Source organism: Canis lupus, chromosome 33 (genome assembly GCF_048164855.1).
Source record: "Canis lupus baileyi chromosome 33, mCanLup2.hap1, whole genome shotgun sequence".
Taxonomy (NCBI): domain Eukaryota; kingdom Metazoa; phylum Chordata; class Mammalia; order Carnivora; family Canidae; genus Canis; species Canis lupus.
Window position 1 is genome coordinate 20,095,775 of NC_132870.1, and position 19,331 is coordinate 20,115,105.

Here is a 19,331-nt window from a genome sequence, read left to right on the forward strand (position 1 = left end):
CTTCTTATAGATCACCAAGAAAATTTCCTTCAAGTGAGAAAAATAATTTCCTGAGGATATCTAGGTTAAAATGTTGGCTAGCTAAGAGGTGCTTACTTTTATTCACTAATTTTCCCACAGAAAGATATTAAAACTAAGAGATAAAACAAAGCCACCAAAGCAGTGAGAATCAGGATAAATGGCCAGGCATCTGCCTGAGTCCAGAGGGAATTTTTGACAACTAATGGTTAGATGAAGCCATTAAGCAAAAATCATTTAGGAGAAGGAAATAAATTATGTCCATCAAAACTTACTTCATATTCTTATCTCAGAAACATGGTGCCATCACTGAGTAAAGCTAAAAGTCCTTATTTTACCAAGTAGGAACAGTTTTCTAAGCAACCCAAAGCCATTCTCTCTTGCCTTCCAATACTATGCCTGGGACTACAAATGTAATAATCAGCAGATCCCAAGACAAAATTGGGCTGGAAATACCAAATCACACCCCAGAAAGAAGTCAGTAGCAGGAGATGAAAGCAAGAATAACCATGGGAAAAGTACATACTTTCTGGGCTATATAGTCTTTATGATTGCTCCAAAGATCCTAAGATTAGTTCCTATAATGACATAGCTGACCATGCAGTGAAAGTAGGAGTCCCAGTTCAGCATAGCTTACTAAATTAATGACTCAATAGCAAAAAGCCTTTGAACTGTTGACCTGGCAGAAAGATTCCAAAGCAGGTACTAGTGAAGTAGAGCAAGAGGATAAATAAATTTGATGATAGTAAGTATGACTCTTTTCATTAAATGGTGAATACAAGGACAGTAACAAGTCAATTACACAAAAAAAGGAGAACAATGCAGCTGGGTTGTAGGAATAAAAATATTCTTCTTGAATACTATGAACTATAGTAAAAAAAGATAAATTTCAGGAATCATGTGAAAATTTTCTACATTTAGAAGATAATAGTATTTACCAATCTATACTAATACATTTTAAAATTTGAATTAGGGACACCTGGGTGGCTCAGTGGTTAAGCGTCTGGCTTCGGCTCAGGGCGTAATGCTGAAGTCCCGGGATTGAGTCCCACATCAGGCTCCCTGCATGGAGCCTGCTTCTGTCTTTGCCTCTGTCTCTGCCTCTCTCTCTCTGTGTCTCTCATGAATAAATAATTAAAAAAATAAAATTTGAATTAAATAGAATATTATCTAGGAAAAATGGTCAAATTGCTAGACAAAATTTAATATTGATGAAGGAATTTTTTAGAAATTGCCATAGAATTTCAGCTTTTAAAATTATCTTATCTTAGCTCAGAAAAGTTTTAACCATGAATGTTTTTAATCTTTCAAATAACAAAAAAAAAAAATACAAATTCAGTAGATTTATTTAACTAGTATTACCTATTACATACTGATAGATGCTAGGCACTAAGAATAAAGTGGTGGCAAGAAAATCATGGTCCCTGCCCTCATGGAGCTTACAATCCAGTGTCTAGAGAGACCATAGTTCCAGAGCATTTCAAATTTCTTCACTTACATATCCATGATATAAAAACCTAACAAGGGGCACCTGGGTAGCTCAGTGGTTGAGCATCTGTCTTTGGCTCAGGTCATGATCCTAGAATCTGGGATCAAGTTCCCCATCAGTCTCCCTGCGAGGAGCCTGCTTCTCCCTCTGCCTGTGTCTCTGCCTCTCTCTCTGTCTCTCATGAATAAATAAATAAATAAACAAATAAATAACCTAATAATACTAACACACACAAATAAACTTATCTATAAACTCAGATGCTAAATTAAGGATGAAAATGCTAGTACACAATATCTAGGCTTTTTTAATAAAAGACTATACACCAAGCGAATTTGACTTATTCCAATATTAAAGTTTTAATATAATATTTAAAAACATAGTAAATAATTAGGTCAAAAATGGAAAACCGTGCATTTAGCTAGCCAAATTATATTTGGCAAAATTAAATACCCAAAAACATACAATTTTCTAAATTTCTCAAGAATTTTCAGAAAATAAGGTGTCAAAAAAGTAATGTAAAAACTGAGCATTTCAAACAGTAGTTCTAACATAGTATACACTAAAGTTAAGATTTTCAATCAGTGAGGAAAGAATTAGTCAATACTTATTAATTTTAAAACTATTAGTTAGTTATTATCAAAAAGGTTAAATCACCTCACTAGAAAACAAAATAAATTTCAGATGAATTATAAATGTAAAAAAAAGAATAATATTAATAATTAAAGAAAACAAAAGACTATGTATAAAATTTTAGTTTCTTTGTAAGAACAAAAGTAGAGGAGCACTCACAAAGAGGAAGAATGTATGTATGAGATTATGTACCTCCTACCATATTACAGCAGCCAGAAGTCGGTCACATGGCTACAGCCAACTAAAAGGCAGGCTGTGGAATATTACTCTGGGTGTGCCAGGGGAAGGAACAAAAATCTAACAGGGTTTTTTTTTTTTTTTAGATTTTATTTACTTATTCATGAGAGAGAGAGTCAGAGACACAGGCAGAGGGAGAAGCAGGCTCCATGCAGGGAGCCCAATGTGGGACTCGATCCCCGGCCTCTAGGATCACACCCTGGGCCGAAGACTGACCTTCAACCGCTGAGCCACCCAGGCATCCCTCTAACAGGTTTCAATGAAGAGAAGTGATTATCTGGCATACCCATCTTTCCCAATTCCCACTAGTCAAAAATAGATGCAACTAGATCCAAACCAATAAACAAACAAATAATAGCGAGGAATAAAAACTATGAAGTTTGAGCAATGGTCAATTGTTTTGTGATACTTCTTAGTATCTTTATTTTTCATGATCTTGATAATTTGAAAAATATTGGTTATGTATTTTGTAGAATGTCCTCAAGTATGTGATTATGTGATGTTGCTCCATGGATTTGGGAGAAAAATACCAAAAAAAGTGAAATGCCCTTCTCATCACACCATATCAGAAAGTACCTGATATTAACTAACAACACTTACCACTAGAAATACTAACTTTGGTCACTTGGTTAAGCCAGGTTTCTATATTATAAAGGTACTGTTTTTTCCTTTTCTATACTTTATTCTTTAAAAGTGAGTCACAAAGTCCAGCCAACACTCAGGTTAAGTGTATGTGTTCTTAGGGAGCGGGGATATAGGGGAATTATATTCCACCTCTTGTGTGTGTGTGTGTAGTGGGGGAATAACTACATAGATTATTTAAAATTTTTCTTTAGGGATGATCTGTCCCTTCTTCCTCATTTATTAAGTCATTAATTTACATCAGTGTGAACTCATGCATATTAATTTTATACTCTGAGTTACAACCAATACTATGTTATTTACTGTATTGCTCAAATTAATCCAACTTTGGGATACCCCTACCCTTTTGTTTTTTTCAGCAATTACTTTCTGGTACTGGTACATAAAGTGTTCTATCTCACATTGTGTCTTTATCGCCCGTTATTAGAATCACTCATTTTTCTAAGGAGCTCTGGTTTATTGAAAAATAATATTTAGAAACCAAGATCTGGGTCCTGGCCTGACAGCATTTACTACTACAACTGATAAATTCTGGTTGTGGGGCACCTGGGTGGCTCAGTGGTTGAGCATCTGCCTTTGGCTCAGGTCATGATCCCAGGGTCCTGGAATCGAGTCCCGCATTGGGCTCCCCACAGGGAACCTGCTTCTCCCTCTGCCTATGTCTCTGCTTCTCTCTGTGTGTCTTCCATGAATTTATAAATGAAATATTTTCTTAAATAAAATAAATGCTTGTTTCTGATAATTATAGTGATATCAAATGCAACATCAAAGATAGTAAGTGTAAAATAAATGTGTGTTGTAAAGGATTAATCTTTGGTTTGACAATGTACTGGTAATTCTTTTGGTATAATAAAATGGTCCTATTTAGTATTCTTTCTTGTTTGTTGTTTTAATCATAGTATCTTTCAAATACCTATCTTACCATGGTACACCATGTGCTAGATAAAATATATATTTTTACTGATATCTTAATTGCTTGTGGCTAGATTTAAGGAAATGTTGGAAAAGCTAGTGAGTTACATGACATATTTTGTACCACTGAGCTGGACAAAAAAAAAAAAAATTAACATCCGTAAATAGTAACACAAAATCAGCTCATTTTATGTACAGTTGTGCCAGAAGATGAGATAGGAACTTTTGGAAAACCATAGAGAAATATGAAGATACTTAAAAAGTCATGATGATTAAGATATTCATTCAATGTTTTGTTTTTGGAAAAATTCCATATTGTTTCTTACATCTTTTTAGTGGGAACAGAAAGAAAAAGTGAATTAAGTAATGTAAACTCAATTAGCAAGGAAAGGAATGGATGGAATCAATACTTTCCTGTCTAACTTTTTATTTTCTCTTCTTACTAAGGTTCTGATTTTTTAAAAGTTCTTATTTAAGTTCAATTAATATACAGTGTAATATTAGCTTCAGGAGTACAATATAGTGATTCAGCACTTCCCTACAAGCCAGGGCTCATCACAAATGTGCTCCTTAAACACCATTACCTATTTTTATAGTCCTGTTTTCACAAGCAGAGTAGCAATAGAACAGTAAGTATCCATAACAATTTTTTTATAATAATTTTATTTTTTATTGGTGTTCAATTTGCCAACATACAGAATAACACCCAGTGCTCATCCGGTCAAGTGCCCCCCTCAGTGCACGTCACCCATTCACCCCCACCCCCCGCCCTCCTCCCCTTCCACCACCCCTAGTTCATTTCCCAGAGTTAGGAGTCTTTATGTTCTGTTTCCCTTTCTGATATTTCCCACACATTTCTTCTCCCTTCCCTTATATTCCCTTTCACTATTATTTATATTCCCCAAATGAATGAGAACATATAATGTTTGCCCTTCTCCGATTGACTTATTTCACTCAGCATAATACCCTCCAGTTCCATCCATGTTGGAGCAAATGGTGTCAGACTGGATAAAAAGCAGAACCCATCTATTTGCTGTCTAAAAGAGACTCATTTTAGACAGAAGGACACCTACAGCCTGAAAATAAAAGGTTGGAGAACCATTTACTACTCAAATGGTCCTCAAAAGAAAGCAGGGGTAGCCATCCTTATATCAGATAAACTAAAGTTTACCCCGAAGATTGCAGTGAGAGATGAAGAGGGACACTATATCATACTTAAAGGATCTATCCAACAAGAGGACTTAACAATCCTCAATATATATGCCCCGAATGTGGGAGCTGCCAAATATATCAATCAATTAATAACCAAAGTGAAGAAATACTTAGATAATAATACACTTATACTTGATGACTTCAATCTAGCTCTTTCTATACTCGATAGGTCTTCTAAGCACAACATCTCCAAAGAAACGAGAGCTTTAAATGATACAATGGACCAGATGGATTTCACAGATATCTACAGAACTTTACATCCAAATGCAACTGAATACACATTCTTCTCAAGTGCACATGGAACTTTCTCCAGAATAGACCACATACTGGGTCACAAATTGGGTCTGAACCGATACCAAAAGATTGGGATCATCCCCTGCATATTCTCAGACCATAATGCCTTGGAATTAGAACTAAATCACAACAAGAAGTTTGGAATGACCTCAAACACGTGGAGTTTAAGGACCATCCTGCTAAAAGATGAAAAGGGTCAACCAGGAAATTAAGGAAGAATTAAAAAGATTAATGGAAACTAATGAGAATGAAGATACAACCGTTCAAAATCTTTGGGATGCAGCAAGAGCAGTCCTAAGGGGGAAATGCATCGCAATACAAGCATCCATTCAAAAACTGGAAAGAACTCAAATACAAAAGCTAACCTTACACATAAAGGAGCTTGAGAAAAAACAGCAAATAGATCCTACACCCAGCAGAAGAAGGGAGTTAATAAATATTTTAGCAGAACTCAACAAAATCAAGACCAGAAGAACTGTGGAACAGATCAACAAAACCAGGAGTTGGTTCTTTGAAAGAATTAATAAGATAGATAAACCATTAGCCAGCCTTATAAAAAGAAGAGAGAGAAGACTCAAATGAATCATGAATGAGAAAGGAGAGATCACTACCAATACCAAGGAAATACAAACGATTTTAAAAACACATTATGAGCAGCTATACGCCAATAAATTAGGCAATCTAGAAGAAATGGACGCATTCCTGGAAAGCCACAAACTACCAAAACTGGAACAGGAAGAAATAGAAAACCTGAACAGGCCAATAACCAGGGAGGAAATTGAAGCAGTCATCAAAATCCTCCCAAGACACAAAAGTCCAGGGCCAGATGGCTTCCCTGGGGAATTCTATCAAACGTTTAAAGAAGAAACCATACCTATTCTACTAAAGCTGTGTGGAAAGATAGAAAGAGATGGAGTACTTCCAAATTCGTTCTATGAGGCCAGCATCACCTTAATTCCAAAACCAGACAAAGACCCCACCAAAAAGGAGAATTACAGACCAATATCCCTGATGAACATGGATGCAAAAATTCTCAACAAGATACTAGCCAATAGGATCCAACAGTACATTAAGAAGATTATTCACCATGACCAAGTAGGATTTATCCCTGGGACACAAGGCTGGTTCAACACTCATAAAACAATCAAAGTGATTCATCATATCACCAAGAGAAAAACCAAGAACCATATGATCCTCTCAATAGATGCAGAGAAAGCATTTGACAAAATACAGCATCCATAACAAATTTTGAGAATTAAGAAATTTCCCCCTATCTAGTAAAAGAAGTCTTTAGAATCATATTTTTAAGTTTACTTTCCATTATTTGTACCATTTTTCTGGAGACTAGGAAATTATTTTATTATTGGTTTTGTCTTCTTCTATATGGCATTATTGATTTGTTTCTACTCCATTTATTCCTGAGCACAGCTGCATGAGGACTGACTGTTTAATTTGTTGTTTGTTAAAAACATCACTGGTGGTGATATCAACAAGGCTTGGGGAATAGCATTTGCCCACTCAATACCCTTAAGAAGAAAAAGAATTTAAATATGTATAATAACAAAGGTTACTTTTAAGAGAATTATTTCATAGCAAAAGGTTGATCAGTTCATGCCAATTCATATGTGCCTTCCAAAGACTTATTAAATTATAAAATGAGCAAGAGGTAAGAGTGACTTGTTTGCAGGGAAGAAGGTGCATACTACTTTAAGTGTAGGAAGCTTGAAAATGATATAAATACAGGTTTCCAAATTTCCTCAGATTTACAACAAAATTTAAATGCTATATTATTTTAATATTTTGGTTTATAAAACTTACTAGACAAATTATTTCATATTCACATTATAACATATTATAGGATAGGGAGATTATTTAGATAAAATGTATGCAGATGTGTGTGTATATATATTTAACTTAAAAACCATAGAGAAATATGAAGGTATCTTAAAAAGTCATGATGATATAATGTCCATTCAATGTTTTGTTTTCAGAAAAATTTCAAACAAATTCCTTATATTCTTGTAGTGAGACTGATCCCATTCCTTTCCTTACTGAGGTTGCATTTAGCTTACAATAATATGTAACATAATAATATGTAATATACAATATATACAATAATATGTAATATAAGTAACTTAAGCTTAATTCCTCTTTTAGAATGCAAGATTCATGAGGGCAAAGATTTGTGTTCATTTTTTCAAAGCTGTATTCTCAATATCTGGCATAAACTGGTACACAAATGTGGAAAGAAGTATCACTATCCCCATCTCAAAAACAGTACATATATGTTAATTGATTTAGGATTATGATTTAAGTTTCTGACTTCTGATCTCATATGAAAAACATGTAGTTCAGATTAGAAATAAGTTATTCTTGTGACCAAGTTAAAGATTAGGAATTAGAAGCTGTGATATCTCCATGATACATATAAGGGATTAGTATTTGACAGAAAATGCAAGGGTACTTTTCTGGAAGATTCATTTGCATTGCAAACATTTTATTAAATTATATACTTAAGATAATTGGCTTTCATAGATCTGATGAAGATCATTTAGGGGTAAAGCAGAGATAATCCTCCCTACCTCAACCAAAATCTCTTTTGCACTTTTTCTTTAACTGGAGAACTAGACAGAGTGGGGATATGCCCTATTAATAGGAATTCCACGGAAATGCTTTTAGGCTTTAAAGAAAGAGATACACTAGCAAGCTGACCTTGGGAAGGGGAAGTATGAATTAGATACCAACAGTGGATATAGTTCAGGTAGTATTAAGAAAGAATGCCAGAGTAGCAACAGGAGACATGCATTCTGGAAACTGTGGAAATCTATATTAGACTATGATGATACCACATCATAGTTTACAAGACTGGTGGTTAGAGAAGTCTTTATTATTATTCAGTTTTCTCTAATTAGTATTGCTAAAGTAATTTTTAGTATAAAAATCCAACTTGCTTACCAAGCCCAAAGCCCAGTTAAGTAGCCCTCTAAGAAACTATGGCAGAAAATATTTTCCACAGGACGCCTGGGAGGCTCAGTGGTTAAGTGTCTGCCTTTGGCTCAGGGCATGATCCCAGGATCCGGGATAAGGTCCCAAATCGGGCTCCCTGTGAAGAGCCTGTTTCTCCCTCTGCCTGTGTCTCTGCCTCTGTGTGTGTGTGTCTCATGAATAAATAAAGAAATCTTAAAAAAAAAAAAAAGAAAATATTTTCCAAAGAGTGTCTAACACACTATTCTGCAATGTACTTTTGCTATTCCTCCATCAAGAATTGAAATCTAATTCCCCTGGCCCTTGAACCTAGACTGAGATTTGTGACTTGTCTTACCAAGAGAATGTGGCAGAAGGGATATTTTGGGACTTCCAAAGCTAGGTCAGATGCTTACAGCTTTTGCCTGTATCTCTTAGAACACTTCTTCATGGAAAGCTCCCTCTAGAAACCCAGTTGCCACTGGGAGAAGCCAGCAACAACTTCTAGTCATGAGTGATCCTTCCTCAACATCCATCTCTGTCAAGCCTTTAGATGATGCCAACTCCAGTTCACATCTTATTTCCTCTAAATGGGAGACCCCAACTGAGAACTGCCCAGCCAAACCAAGTCAGCCCACAAAACCATTAGAGATAAAAAAAAAATTTTTTTAAGCCATTAAACATTTGGATCCTTCAATATATAGCAATAGGTAATACATACAGGAACAGAGTGCTTTTAATTCATTAAGAATGTAAAATATTTCAGGGTATGATAAACCTTGAATAAATGAATGCTTTCAGGATACCAGCTCATTCAGAGAACAGCTCAACCATAAAATTTTAATATCATCCAAATGGGTGACCTGAGTATAAACACATGATTATAGGATGCCCTGTGTTTTTCAATAAAATGCCATTTTCTTGTTAATCAAGTGGTTTGCATTCACTAGAAGGAGCTTTCTTGCTAAAATCAATTTGAGGACTTGTGCTGTGGTGGCCGTTTTACTGTGTATTTCACATTCCTATTTGTTGTTAGGTAAGTGGAAGAGCAGCCATGGTGCCCATTACTAGTAAGCTTTTTATTATTATGAGTTCTTATTTGACATCCAACCACAGAGTGGTGTTTTATATATATATATATATATATATATATATATATATATATATATATATATGTAAGTGGGGCCTAAATTTTTATCTTCATACATATGAGAGATAGAGAACATAGCATTATGATTCATTACTAAGTTATTTACAATAATCAATAGAAAAGTGGCATGTAACTTGACACAGGACATAACTAAGGAGCCATCTGTTCTTATTTTTATTTCTTCCATTGATCACAGATGCTTCTTCTCACCTGCCCCAAACCTGCACATATTCCTTTTTGTCAGGATAAAAAAGTACTGATTACCTCACTGCTATATGCTTCAAATAGTGGTAAATGATGGGATATGGAAAAAAGTCAAACTGCGTGTGTGTGTATTTTTATATGTATATTTGACCTAAGGATCAAATAGCATATGATTTTCTCAAAATTCAAATGGAAAGCCCTCTCATTTTGTCTAAGAGGAAATATAGAGAAGCAGTGCCTGGATGCCATCTTGAAATTCTATCTAGAGGCTTTACCATTATGGTAACCTCCCAAAGTTCATAAAGTTATACAACCTTATATCTGAGAAAGCTTGCACATGCCAAGATATATAAAGAATAATATCAAAAGATATTACATAATTAGAAGCACAGGAGAGCAAAAGAGAAATTTGTTATTTATTATAGTGCAGAAATTGAGACAATGTGCTTCTGGCTAAAAACCACTTTTCTCACATAGATTCAGATAAATATTTTCCCAAAGAATTTATTCTTTGTTTACTATTATCCTTAAAAATGTAAAAGCTAAGAGCTATTTATCCGAAAGGTATAAGTTATATTCAATTATATGAAAAGACCTTGGTAAGTAGCATCTATTTATGAACATTATAAAAGATGCTGTGAAATACTAAGAAAAGAAAAAGTAGGACACATCTCTGGCCTCACTAAGATCATAAAGCAAATCCAAAGACAAAGCTAGGTGGGACCAAATACTAAAAATACAAATAAAAAAAGTTATACTGCTATATCCAAATAGAGTCTTTTAGATGGGAATTAAGGCTAGTTTCTGTTACGGACTTCTGAATGTTGCAGGAAACAATCCACTGTAGGCCCTGAGGATTCCCGCACACTCTTGCTGAGTAGACAAAAAATGCAAGGTTTTGATCACTCCTTACCTGGTCCATTTTCTAGATCTTTGTTTCGTTTTGTTTTACATGGAACAATATTAAGGAATGATGTAACATCTCTTCCCAAAGAATAGGCTTACTTCCATTCACTGCAAAAGCAAACTAGTGATAGATATCCCAAGCTCTGGCTTTCTCATCTGTAACACAGCCCACTGGATATGCAGGTGTCCATCGCGGGCCTTCTCTAGCCCACCTGTATAATTGCCAGATAAAATACAGGACGTCCAGTGAAATTTGAATTTTGGATAAACAGGGGATGTTCTGTTTCATGTAAGTGTGACTCAAATATTGCATGACACATATGTACAATGAAAAACATTTAACTAAAATTCAAATTTAATTGGGTATTCTATATTTTTTATTTGCTAAATTTGGCAGGCCTCTCTCTCCATGCTACATGGGGAACGTGAAAATGAATAAAAATGAATATGGAGCTCTGGCTTCTGCTTCTGCTTTTGCTGGGAGTAGTAAAGTCGTTTCTCACTGATGCAGGAGTCTCATGTTTTTCTCCCATCATCCATGATACAGTGACAGGCTAACATGGAACCCTGCAAGTACAGAAGACCCAGATTGTGTGCAGTTCCTGACACAGAGAAGAGAAGCTTTGTTTGGATCTGTTCATTTTATTAGCTTATAGCTAAGTAGAAGGAAAGCAGGGGGTGTTGAGTCAGGGAAACTGATTTAAAACAGAACATTTTGGGGGGAATAAAAAGAAAATAAGGTTGCATATTTTTAAAAAACCAAGGTTGTAGAAGGTCTTAAAATAACTGAGAAGCAATTCTCCTTGGGCCCCTTGCATAACTCACATGTAGAGGTACTCATGGTTTTTAACTAACTTTTCAAGCATGTTTGTAGATTGAACAGCTTTGAACCAGTAAGTATATTGTTCCAGAGCAAAGGACAAGCTTATTTACTGTTCAGTGAAATAAAGATAATGTTTCCTTCTTGTGCAAAGTTCAAGGAGGCTTACTCCATCTTATATTCAAATTCTCTAAGTTTCATATTCCTCTCACGTAATCCTATACACTGCGTGTGCACGTATCATCTGGGCTTCTCCATACCACCCTTAAGGAATTCGTCTTGGGGAAATGTTGCAAAAACCGATACTCTTGCTGCTACTATTGCTACAAATAATAAAATGTCTATGTCTCAGATGCAGGTGTCTCCTATCTTCTGCCAGCCTCTAAACAGTGGCCAGCTAACTTGTCAGCTTCCAATAGAATAAAACACCAAACTATTCACAGTTCTATGATCACAGAAGGTTTTAAAGTTTTGAAGAATTTATACATGATGTGATAGTCACTAGAGGGCAATTACATGTTTTGGCTTGAAGATCGACAGGAAGATGAGATTTTGACATGATTCGCATGCTCTTTCTCACTCCCAGGACCCTCCCTGGCTGGACAATGTTACCACATCATCTTCTTTCCAACACCCAAAATGCATGTGCATGTATGACTTCCAGGCTAACTACTTCTCCTTCAGGAGCTGTCAACCATTCGAAGAAGCCTTTCATGACCCCCTAAAATTCTGCTCTTGTGTCCTTTCTAAATACTCCCAGAGTGCCTTGTACTTTTTACATCAGTCTTCATCACATGATTGTAATTTCCGGTTCACATTCCATTACGCCCACTAGACTTTAAGCTCTGTAAAGGCAGGTTTTAAAGTTGTATTTTCAATACTTGCGATGATAATTGGCATATTAAATGTCTTAATAAATATTTATTGAAAGAAAGATTGTAGAAGTCGAAGGAAAATTCCCGTCTTTGTGATATGTGTGGCTGAGTTTTCAAAGAAAGTATTTTTGAGCACGAATCTATAATTATGCAGTGCTATAAAAATGTAATGAGTAAGAAAAGACAATGCCCCAATGTTTTGGTTTCTTATTTTATTCCCAGAAAGGTTGTTTTTATTTAGTTGGTTTATCATAAGACTTAAAAGATGTCCTTTCTATTCTCAAGAATTCCTTAGAGTGGCTAATTTAAGTGCAGATATTTTCCCCCACTAAAGATGGAGTTTAAAACACAGGCATTAGAGTAGTTATGGGGAAATAGGGGAAGAAATACATTCTAGAACAGTAAAGGCAATGAAATATAGGTTCTATGGGCTGAATTGTGCCCCCTTCTAGTTCATATGTTGAAGCCCTAACATCCAAGGCAACTGTATTTGGACATGGGGTCTTTAGGCGGTAACTAAAAATTTAAATGAAGTCAAAAGCCCTAAATCATAGGAGTGACATCTTTAGAAGAGGAAGAGAGAGATTAATCCCTTTATCATCATGTGTACACATTAGGAAAATGGTACATGAGGACATGGTGAGAAGGTGGCCATCTGCAAACTAGGAAGGGAGCACTCACCAGAATCTGAGTTGGCTGGAACCCTGATTTTGGACTTCCAGCCTCCAGGACTGCAAGAAATAAATTTCTGTTGTTTAAGTCATGCAATTTGTGGTATTTTACTATTGTAACCTGAGCAAACTAATACAATAGACACCTTAGAAAATGCAGCTCGATACATTTTACTAGGGAAAATGGTAATAGTGGCAGGTATACTTGAATGAATTTGGTTGTACTAAATAGGTGTTTTATGATTCAGATAAAATGATCCAATTGAGAATTCATGTCATTGCATCATTAGAGGTGACTGCACGCAAGCTATCCACCCCAGATATGTTTCACCTTTCTGCGTGAACTCAAAGCTGTGACTGCAGCTTTTTTCTCAGACCTTCTTGTGGCTAATTGTGGTCTTCATGCTATACTCTCTCAGATGAAAGATAAATGGCAAAGATGTGTGTGAAGAGGAATCTCTCTGGCTCTGAATTTCTGTTCTCCTTCTACCTAGCTGGAATGAAGATGATTAGAGTAATGACCTTCTGTGGCTTCATGGAGCAAGTCTACAAGTAGTGTGAAACATGACCCTTTAAGCCATTTGCAGACACTCTCTAGACACCGTTCTCCAAAATGTTTCCCACGGATATTCCTGACTCTGGGTAAAGAGATGATTTTTATAATACTTGGGAAATGACTTCTTATCACCTCAATTTATATTCTTAAAGTCTGATGGCAAAGTATCTATAACTGCCGAGAAAAGTTCAACTCTACTTGCAGGGTCTGAGGTTAATCATATGGACAAAGTGGTCATTCCCAGGTGTACAATTTATTTGAAATTCATAAATGCTATTCTCCATTCCATGACATACTTATGTTTGGCTTGACATAAAATAATTTTTTCAATTACTATCAGAAAAATCGTATGAACTTTTTTCCCAAAAATCTTTAAGTAAAATTGACCCAGATATACGATAATGACCCTGGCCCTATCTAGCCCTATTATTAAATTACTTGCAATTCCCAACAATGTGTGCTCTTTCACACTTTATCATTTCTATTGCTATCCTAAATACATTCTCCCTCTTTATCAGTCTCACAAATTCCTATTCTTCAAGGTTCAGAAACTATTACCTCTCTGTGGAGTCTTCCTTAATTAACTCTTTGGTGCTCTCGGCAAAACAGAATTGGTATCGTCTAAATCTGAGTACTCATCTGCTCTTTGTACACACCTGTGCTAGGTCATAATTTATGCTAGTGAATAGTCAGGACACGGGTGTCTCTTTTTTTAACTCTGACCCTCACCAGTGCAAGATCTGTCTCATTCATTTGGAATTTCCTAAAAACTGTAATAGCCAATAAAGGTCTCAACATTTCCAAATAAATTTATTTTTAATCAAAGATGTTGGATTCCTCTTCTTTCTTTTTCTCATCTTCCTTTTTCATTTTCTTTTACCTCACAGCTTTAAATTCATCAAATTTATAAAGTTAAAAATATGAGTATGATTATATGCTAAATTAAAAAACCCATATTTGAGGATTTTAAGAACATAGGAAAGTATCCTACCACTAAGTCAAAACATTTAAGGGAACCACTCAATATTCTAGGTGTTAAAGTTTCATCCCCTTGAGATTCATTGCAAATCCCTGTTCAATATGGAATCCTAAAAATATGAAAAATATTTATTTTAGTAGGGCATCTAGTGTACCAAAATTGTTTTAAAAAATGAAACTGGAAAGTAATTTTTCTATATTAATCCATTTATTTAAGCTAGGATACTTAACCTCCTTAAGCTAAATTAGAAAGAAAAGTATTGCTGTGAGGAGACTTGTGCCTTTCTGAAACTCTTAGGTAAGATAGAATATAGAACACAATATAGAGTATCTTGAAACATTTTCTTGTACATGCATACTGAGAGACATTCTATAATTAGCCAAATATTTACAAAAATAGTTTTCCTCTTTCTTTTTATGTTACATAATAAAATATTTAAAGGACAGAATTATTTACACATATATGTTTTGTTTTCCACAGTGTATACTATAGTGAGAGAAACACCATTCTTGAGAACTCTTTATTAATAGATATGGCTCCTGATTTTAGCAGGATTATCAATAAGAACCTGGCAAGGTTCAATAAGACATTTTAAGATCTCCCTTTTAAGATAGATGGTAAATTGCACGCACGGGTCTATTTTTCAGCAGCCATTTAGCAACTCAAATGTAAAGCTGTGCCAGGCAGGATGAATAACTTAAACTACACACTTCTGGTTGACAAGTCTAGATTTTTGCAAACATCCTTAATAAATATTAACAAAACTAAATTTAAAGTTTGCAACAAGAAAAGTCAAATACACATCCAATTTGTGTTTCCTATTTTTCAATAATAATACACTAATATTTTATTAACTGTTGGTCCAGAACTGTGCTTAGCACTTCATATGCATTACTGTATTTCATCTATTCTAAGAAATGTATTTTTCACATTTTAATATATCTGAAATATGGATTTATCTTACAACTACTACTAGACAAACAGATATCAGGATTCAGTTATTACCATATGTGCATATGTGAACTTGGTTGTTATTCCCAGTGGCATATCTGGATAAATAAAATCTCTTAGGCAATAAATCATTGAAGGACTATAGTAAAACTGGTGGTATAGTTTTTGTTCTTAGTACATAAAATATTATTAGTGCATTGTAATGGCCAAGTTGCTTCTGTTTTTTTTTTTTTTTTTTTTTTTTTTTAATTTATTTATGATAGTCATAGTCACAGAGAGAGAGAGAGAGGCAGAGACACAGGCAGAGGGAGAAGCAGGCTCCATGCACCGGGAGCCCGACGTGGGATTCGATCCCGGGTCTCCAGGATCGCGCCCTGGGCCAAAGGCAAGCGCCAAACCGCTGCGCCACCCAGGGATCCCCCAAGTTGCTTCTGGATTAAATTTTTTGCTGGGGGCGCCTGGGTGGCTCAGTTGGTTGAACAACTAACTCCTGATTTTGGCTCAGGTCATTGTCTCAGGGGCATGGGATCAAGCCCTGTGTCAGGCTCTGTGCTCAGTGAGAAGGCTGCTCAAGATTCTCTCTCTCTCTCTTCCTCTCCCCCACCCTCCCTCCCCCTAAATAAATTTTAAAAATTTAAAAATCTTTAAAAAATTAAAGTTCGATTAATTTTTTTTTTTCTGAAAGCCAGAATCTATACTGTATTCTGAGCAATCCCAACTGCTCTTCCAAAGAAAAGACTTTGGAAATATTTTGTCTGTAACTGACGTTTTTATCTTCAAGTATCACAATATTATCTGATTTTGATCTCCCATATTTATGTATAAACTGTAGTTCAGTATGTAAACCATGAATAGCATAGACTGCAGGGGATTAAAAAATAAATTTAGAGTCACAAGGTCATGACAGTCATAGTAACAACAACAACAATAATAAACCTTGAAAACCATCAGTAACATGTGCTATTGAAAGAGCCAGATATTTATTTATTTATTTATGTTTGTTTGTTTGTTTAAGATTTTATTTATTTACTTGAGAGAGAGAGACTACAAGCAGGGGGAGCAGAAGAGGGAGAAGCAGGTTCCCCACTGAGCAGGAGCTCGATGTGGCACTCGATCCCAGGACCTTGGGATCACGTCTTAAGCAGAAGGCAGATGCTGCACCAAATGAGCCACCCAGGCACCGTGAGCCAGGTAATTATTTAAAATCTAAATTTTTTATAAGAAGACAAACTACTTTATGAAAGTACCATCAGTAATACATCTGAGCAAAGGGCACATGTAATCAATGACTCTCATTAATAGCATAAAAAGGAAAATGTTGGAGGTTGTTTTACCATTTTTGCTATTTGAATATATTGCTGGCAATTGTTGAGATAAAAAACTGTATTAAAAAAAAAACAACAGAAAGTTTGACAGAGTCCTTGAGAAGAAAAACAAAGATAATGGGAAAAAATGGCTTTGTTCTAGCACTTAACTCTAAATCTTGAACACTTTAACAACAGAAAAAATTTTCAAGAATGATTTAAGCCAATACAATGAATTCATGAGCCTATTAATTTGTACCAAGTAGGTATTCCACAAATTTTGTTTGAATGAATATCTGAAAAAGCAGAATGGTTCCAAGAAGCAGTGATCTTGAAAAGACTACAGACAAATTTGGATACAAAATAATACATATTTGTCTGTAAGATCTGAGATTACCTTCAACACTTTGAAATATGACAGGACTAACAGAATGAAAGGATTAGGACTGCCAAATAAACAAGATGAGAATAATCATTAACATAACCAAAATAAAAGGAAATTTTGTAAGTGAAATAGAATTTGTAAAAGCACAGAAACGTTGAAAAACTGCATGTGGAGCTGATGTGCCTATTAATCCACAGACAATATCAAACTGTTAATCAGACAATGAATCAATCTTCCCTGACATTAATTGAGTTGTTATGAAATAAATTAATAATTCTCTACATGTTAAGCACCAGATGTTAGTCTATATTGCATATAAATATGCAAACATTTTCCAGACAAAACTAATTCAATTTATCAATGCAAAATAGTAATGAAATACATTGGCCAAATCCAAAAACACAAAATGATGATACAGTGTGATACATAAATTTTGCTGCAAAACTACAAAATAGGGATCCCTGGATGGCGCAGAGGTTTAGTGCCTGCCTTTGGCCCAGGGCGTGATTCTGGAGACCCGGGATCAAATCCCACATCGGGCTCCCGGTACATGGAGCCTGCTTCACCGTCTGCTTATGTCTCTGCCTCTCTCTCTCTCTCTGTGTGTGACTATCATAAATAAATAAAAATTAAAAAAAATACAAAATAATGCTTAGATTCACCGAAAACAGAAAAAGCACAGAAGAAGCTCTATTTGAATTGATTCATCTTAGAGTTACTATTAATTCTGAAATTTAAAAACTGTGGTTATCTTACTTTACTATACTATATACTATACTCTCAAGAGAATATCTGAAGCAACTTTAACGACTCCATACAACTTCCACTGTGTTAAAGTACCATTAGCTACAATTCAGTAAGGACAAAACCAGTTCAATTTTTTTTTATTTTTTTAAGATTTATTTATTCATGAGAGACACACAGAGAGAGACAGAGGCAGAGACACAGGCAGAGGGAGAAGCAGGCTCCATGTAGGGAGCCCGACGTTGGACTTGATCCCGGGTCTCCAGGATTAAGCCCTGGGCTGAATGCGGCACTAAACCACTGAGCCACTCGGGCTGCCCACTTCAATTTTTTGAAAACGACATCAATTACCATACTGTATTTGAAAACTGAATATACTGCTTGGCCCAATGTTATATTCTTTTGATTTTTCTTTAATTATAGAAAATAAATTATCTAGCATCTCTTATTTATGCATGCATTTAAATCACAATTACATCCTGCTCACATTTTATTAGAATACTAATCTGAAATTCAGATATATATAAAACACATTTCTCCTTCAGCAAAAATATCTTTTTCTCTGTAAAAATAATGGATTTAAAGCAAAAATATAAAAATAGTTAAGGACAGTGTAAAAATGTTACAGTTATGAGAAAATGCTCTATCAGAGAAGGTCATATCTTATTCAAAATCAAGGATGGCTAATAATTTCTGCCTTATTAATCCTAAAAAATCTTATAAAATACAAAAAAAATAACATTATAAAATTTATTTTAAAAAACTCAGGGTCTTCAGAGTTAACAGACTACATGATGAGTAAGAAAAATTAAATAAGAGAACTTATAAAATTGACCATATAAAAACAATGAAGATAGAATGTGACAAGTGTTTATGCTTTTGTGATCAGTCAAGAGAGACACATTTGGACTGCATTCTTTATTTAAAAAATGAAAAAACTGCTCTGAAAATGACAGCAAGATATACACATATATTTATGTGTATTTTGTTCCTAAAACCAAAATACTGTTTGCCCTTTTTAAAAAATTGATTTTCTATTACAAAGGGAAAAATATATCTTATCAAAACTGAGCAATCAAAACTAAAGAAGTATTACAGTTGCTATTTTAATATGATTATTACATTTTCAGAGAAGGCACATTGAATATTTTATTATTCAATATCAAAGTCATAACAAAGAAATAGGTTTAGAAATATTCAAGTATCATAAATTGTTTAAATATCTATCAACACAGTGAGAATTCCTCAAAAATACTCTGACTCATTTACCACGGTATCTAGACAATGCTTACAAGACCTATCAATCCTGGCATTAACTTTAACTATTTAGTATTAAATTATAACTATGTTTATGCAATCAAAAAGTTAGAAAATTACAAATGTATTCT

General features: G+C 34.8%; 1 protein-coding gene across 34 annotated transcripts in view; it reads right to left on the minus strand.

Moving 5' to 3' along the window:
- The window catches only part of STPG2 (sperm tail PG-rich repeat containing 2), a 531,130-nt gene that overhangs the window by 136,489 nt on the left and 375,310 nt on the right, over positions 1-19,331 (minus strand). Inside the window, exons 13-14 of one of the 34 annotated variants that reach the window (XM_072810725.1) lie at positions 13,035-13,084; positions 11,074-11,225 (exon numbers count right to left, since the gene is read on the minus strand). The exons of 31 other annotated variants lie outside the window; for them this stretch is intronic. In XM_072810725.1, the coding sequence (XP_072666826.1) occupies positions 11,213-11,225; positions 13,035-13,084 (63 nt within the window). In that variant the 3' untranslated portion in view covers positions 11,074-11,212. Of the gene's footprint in view, positions 1-11,032; positions 11,226-13,034; positions 13,085-19,331 lie in introns of those variants that run through there. 2 more of the 34 variants (XM_072810723.1, XM_072810726.1) reach the window with 2 other exon arrangements.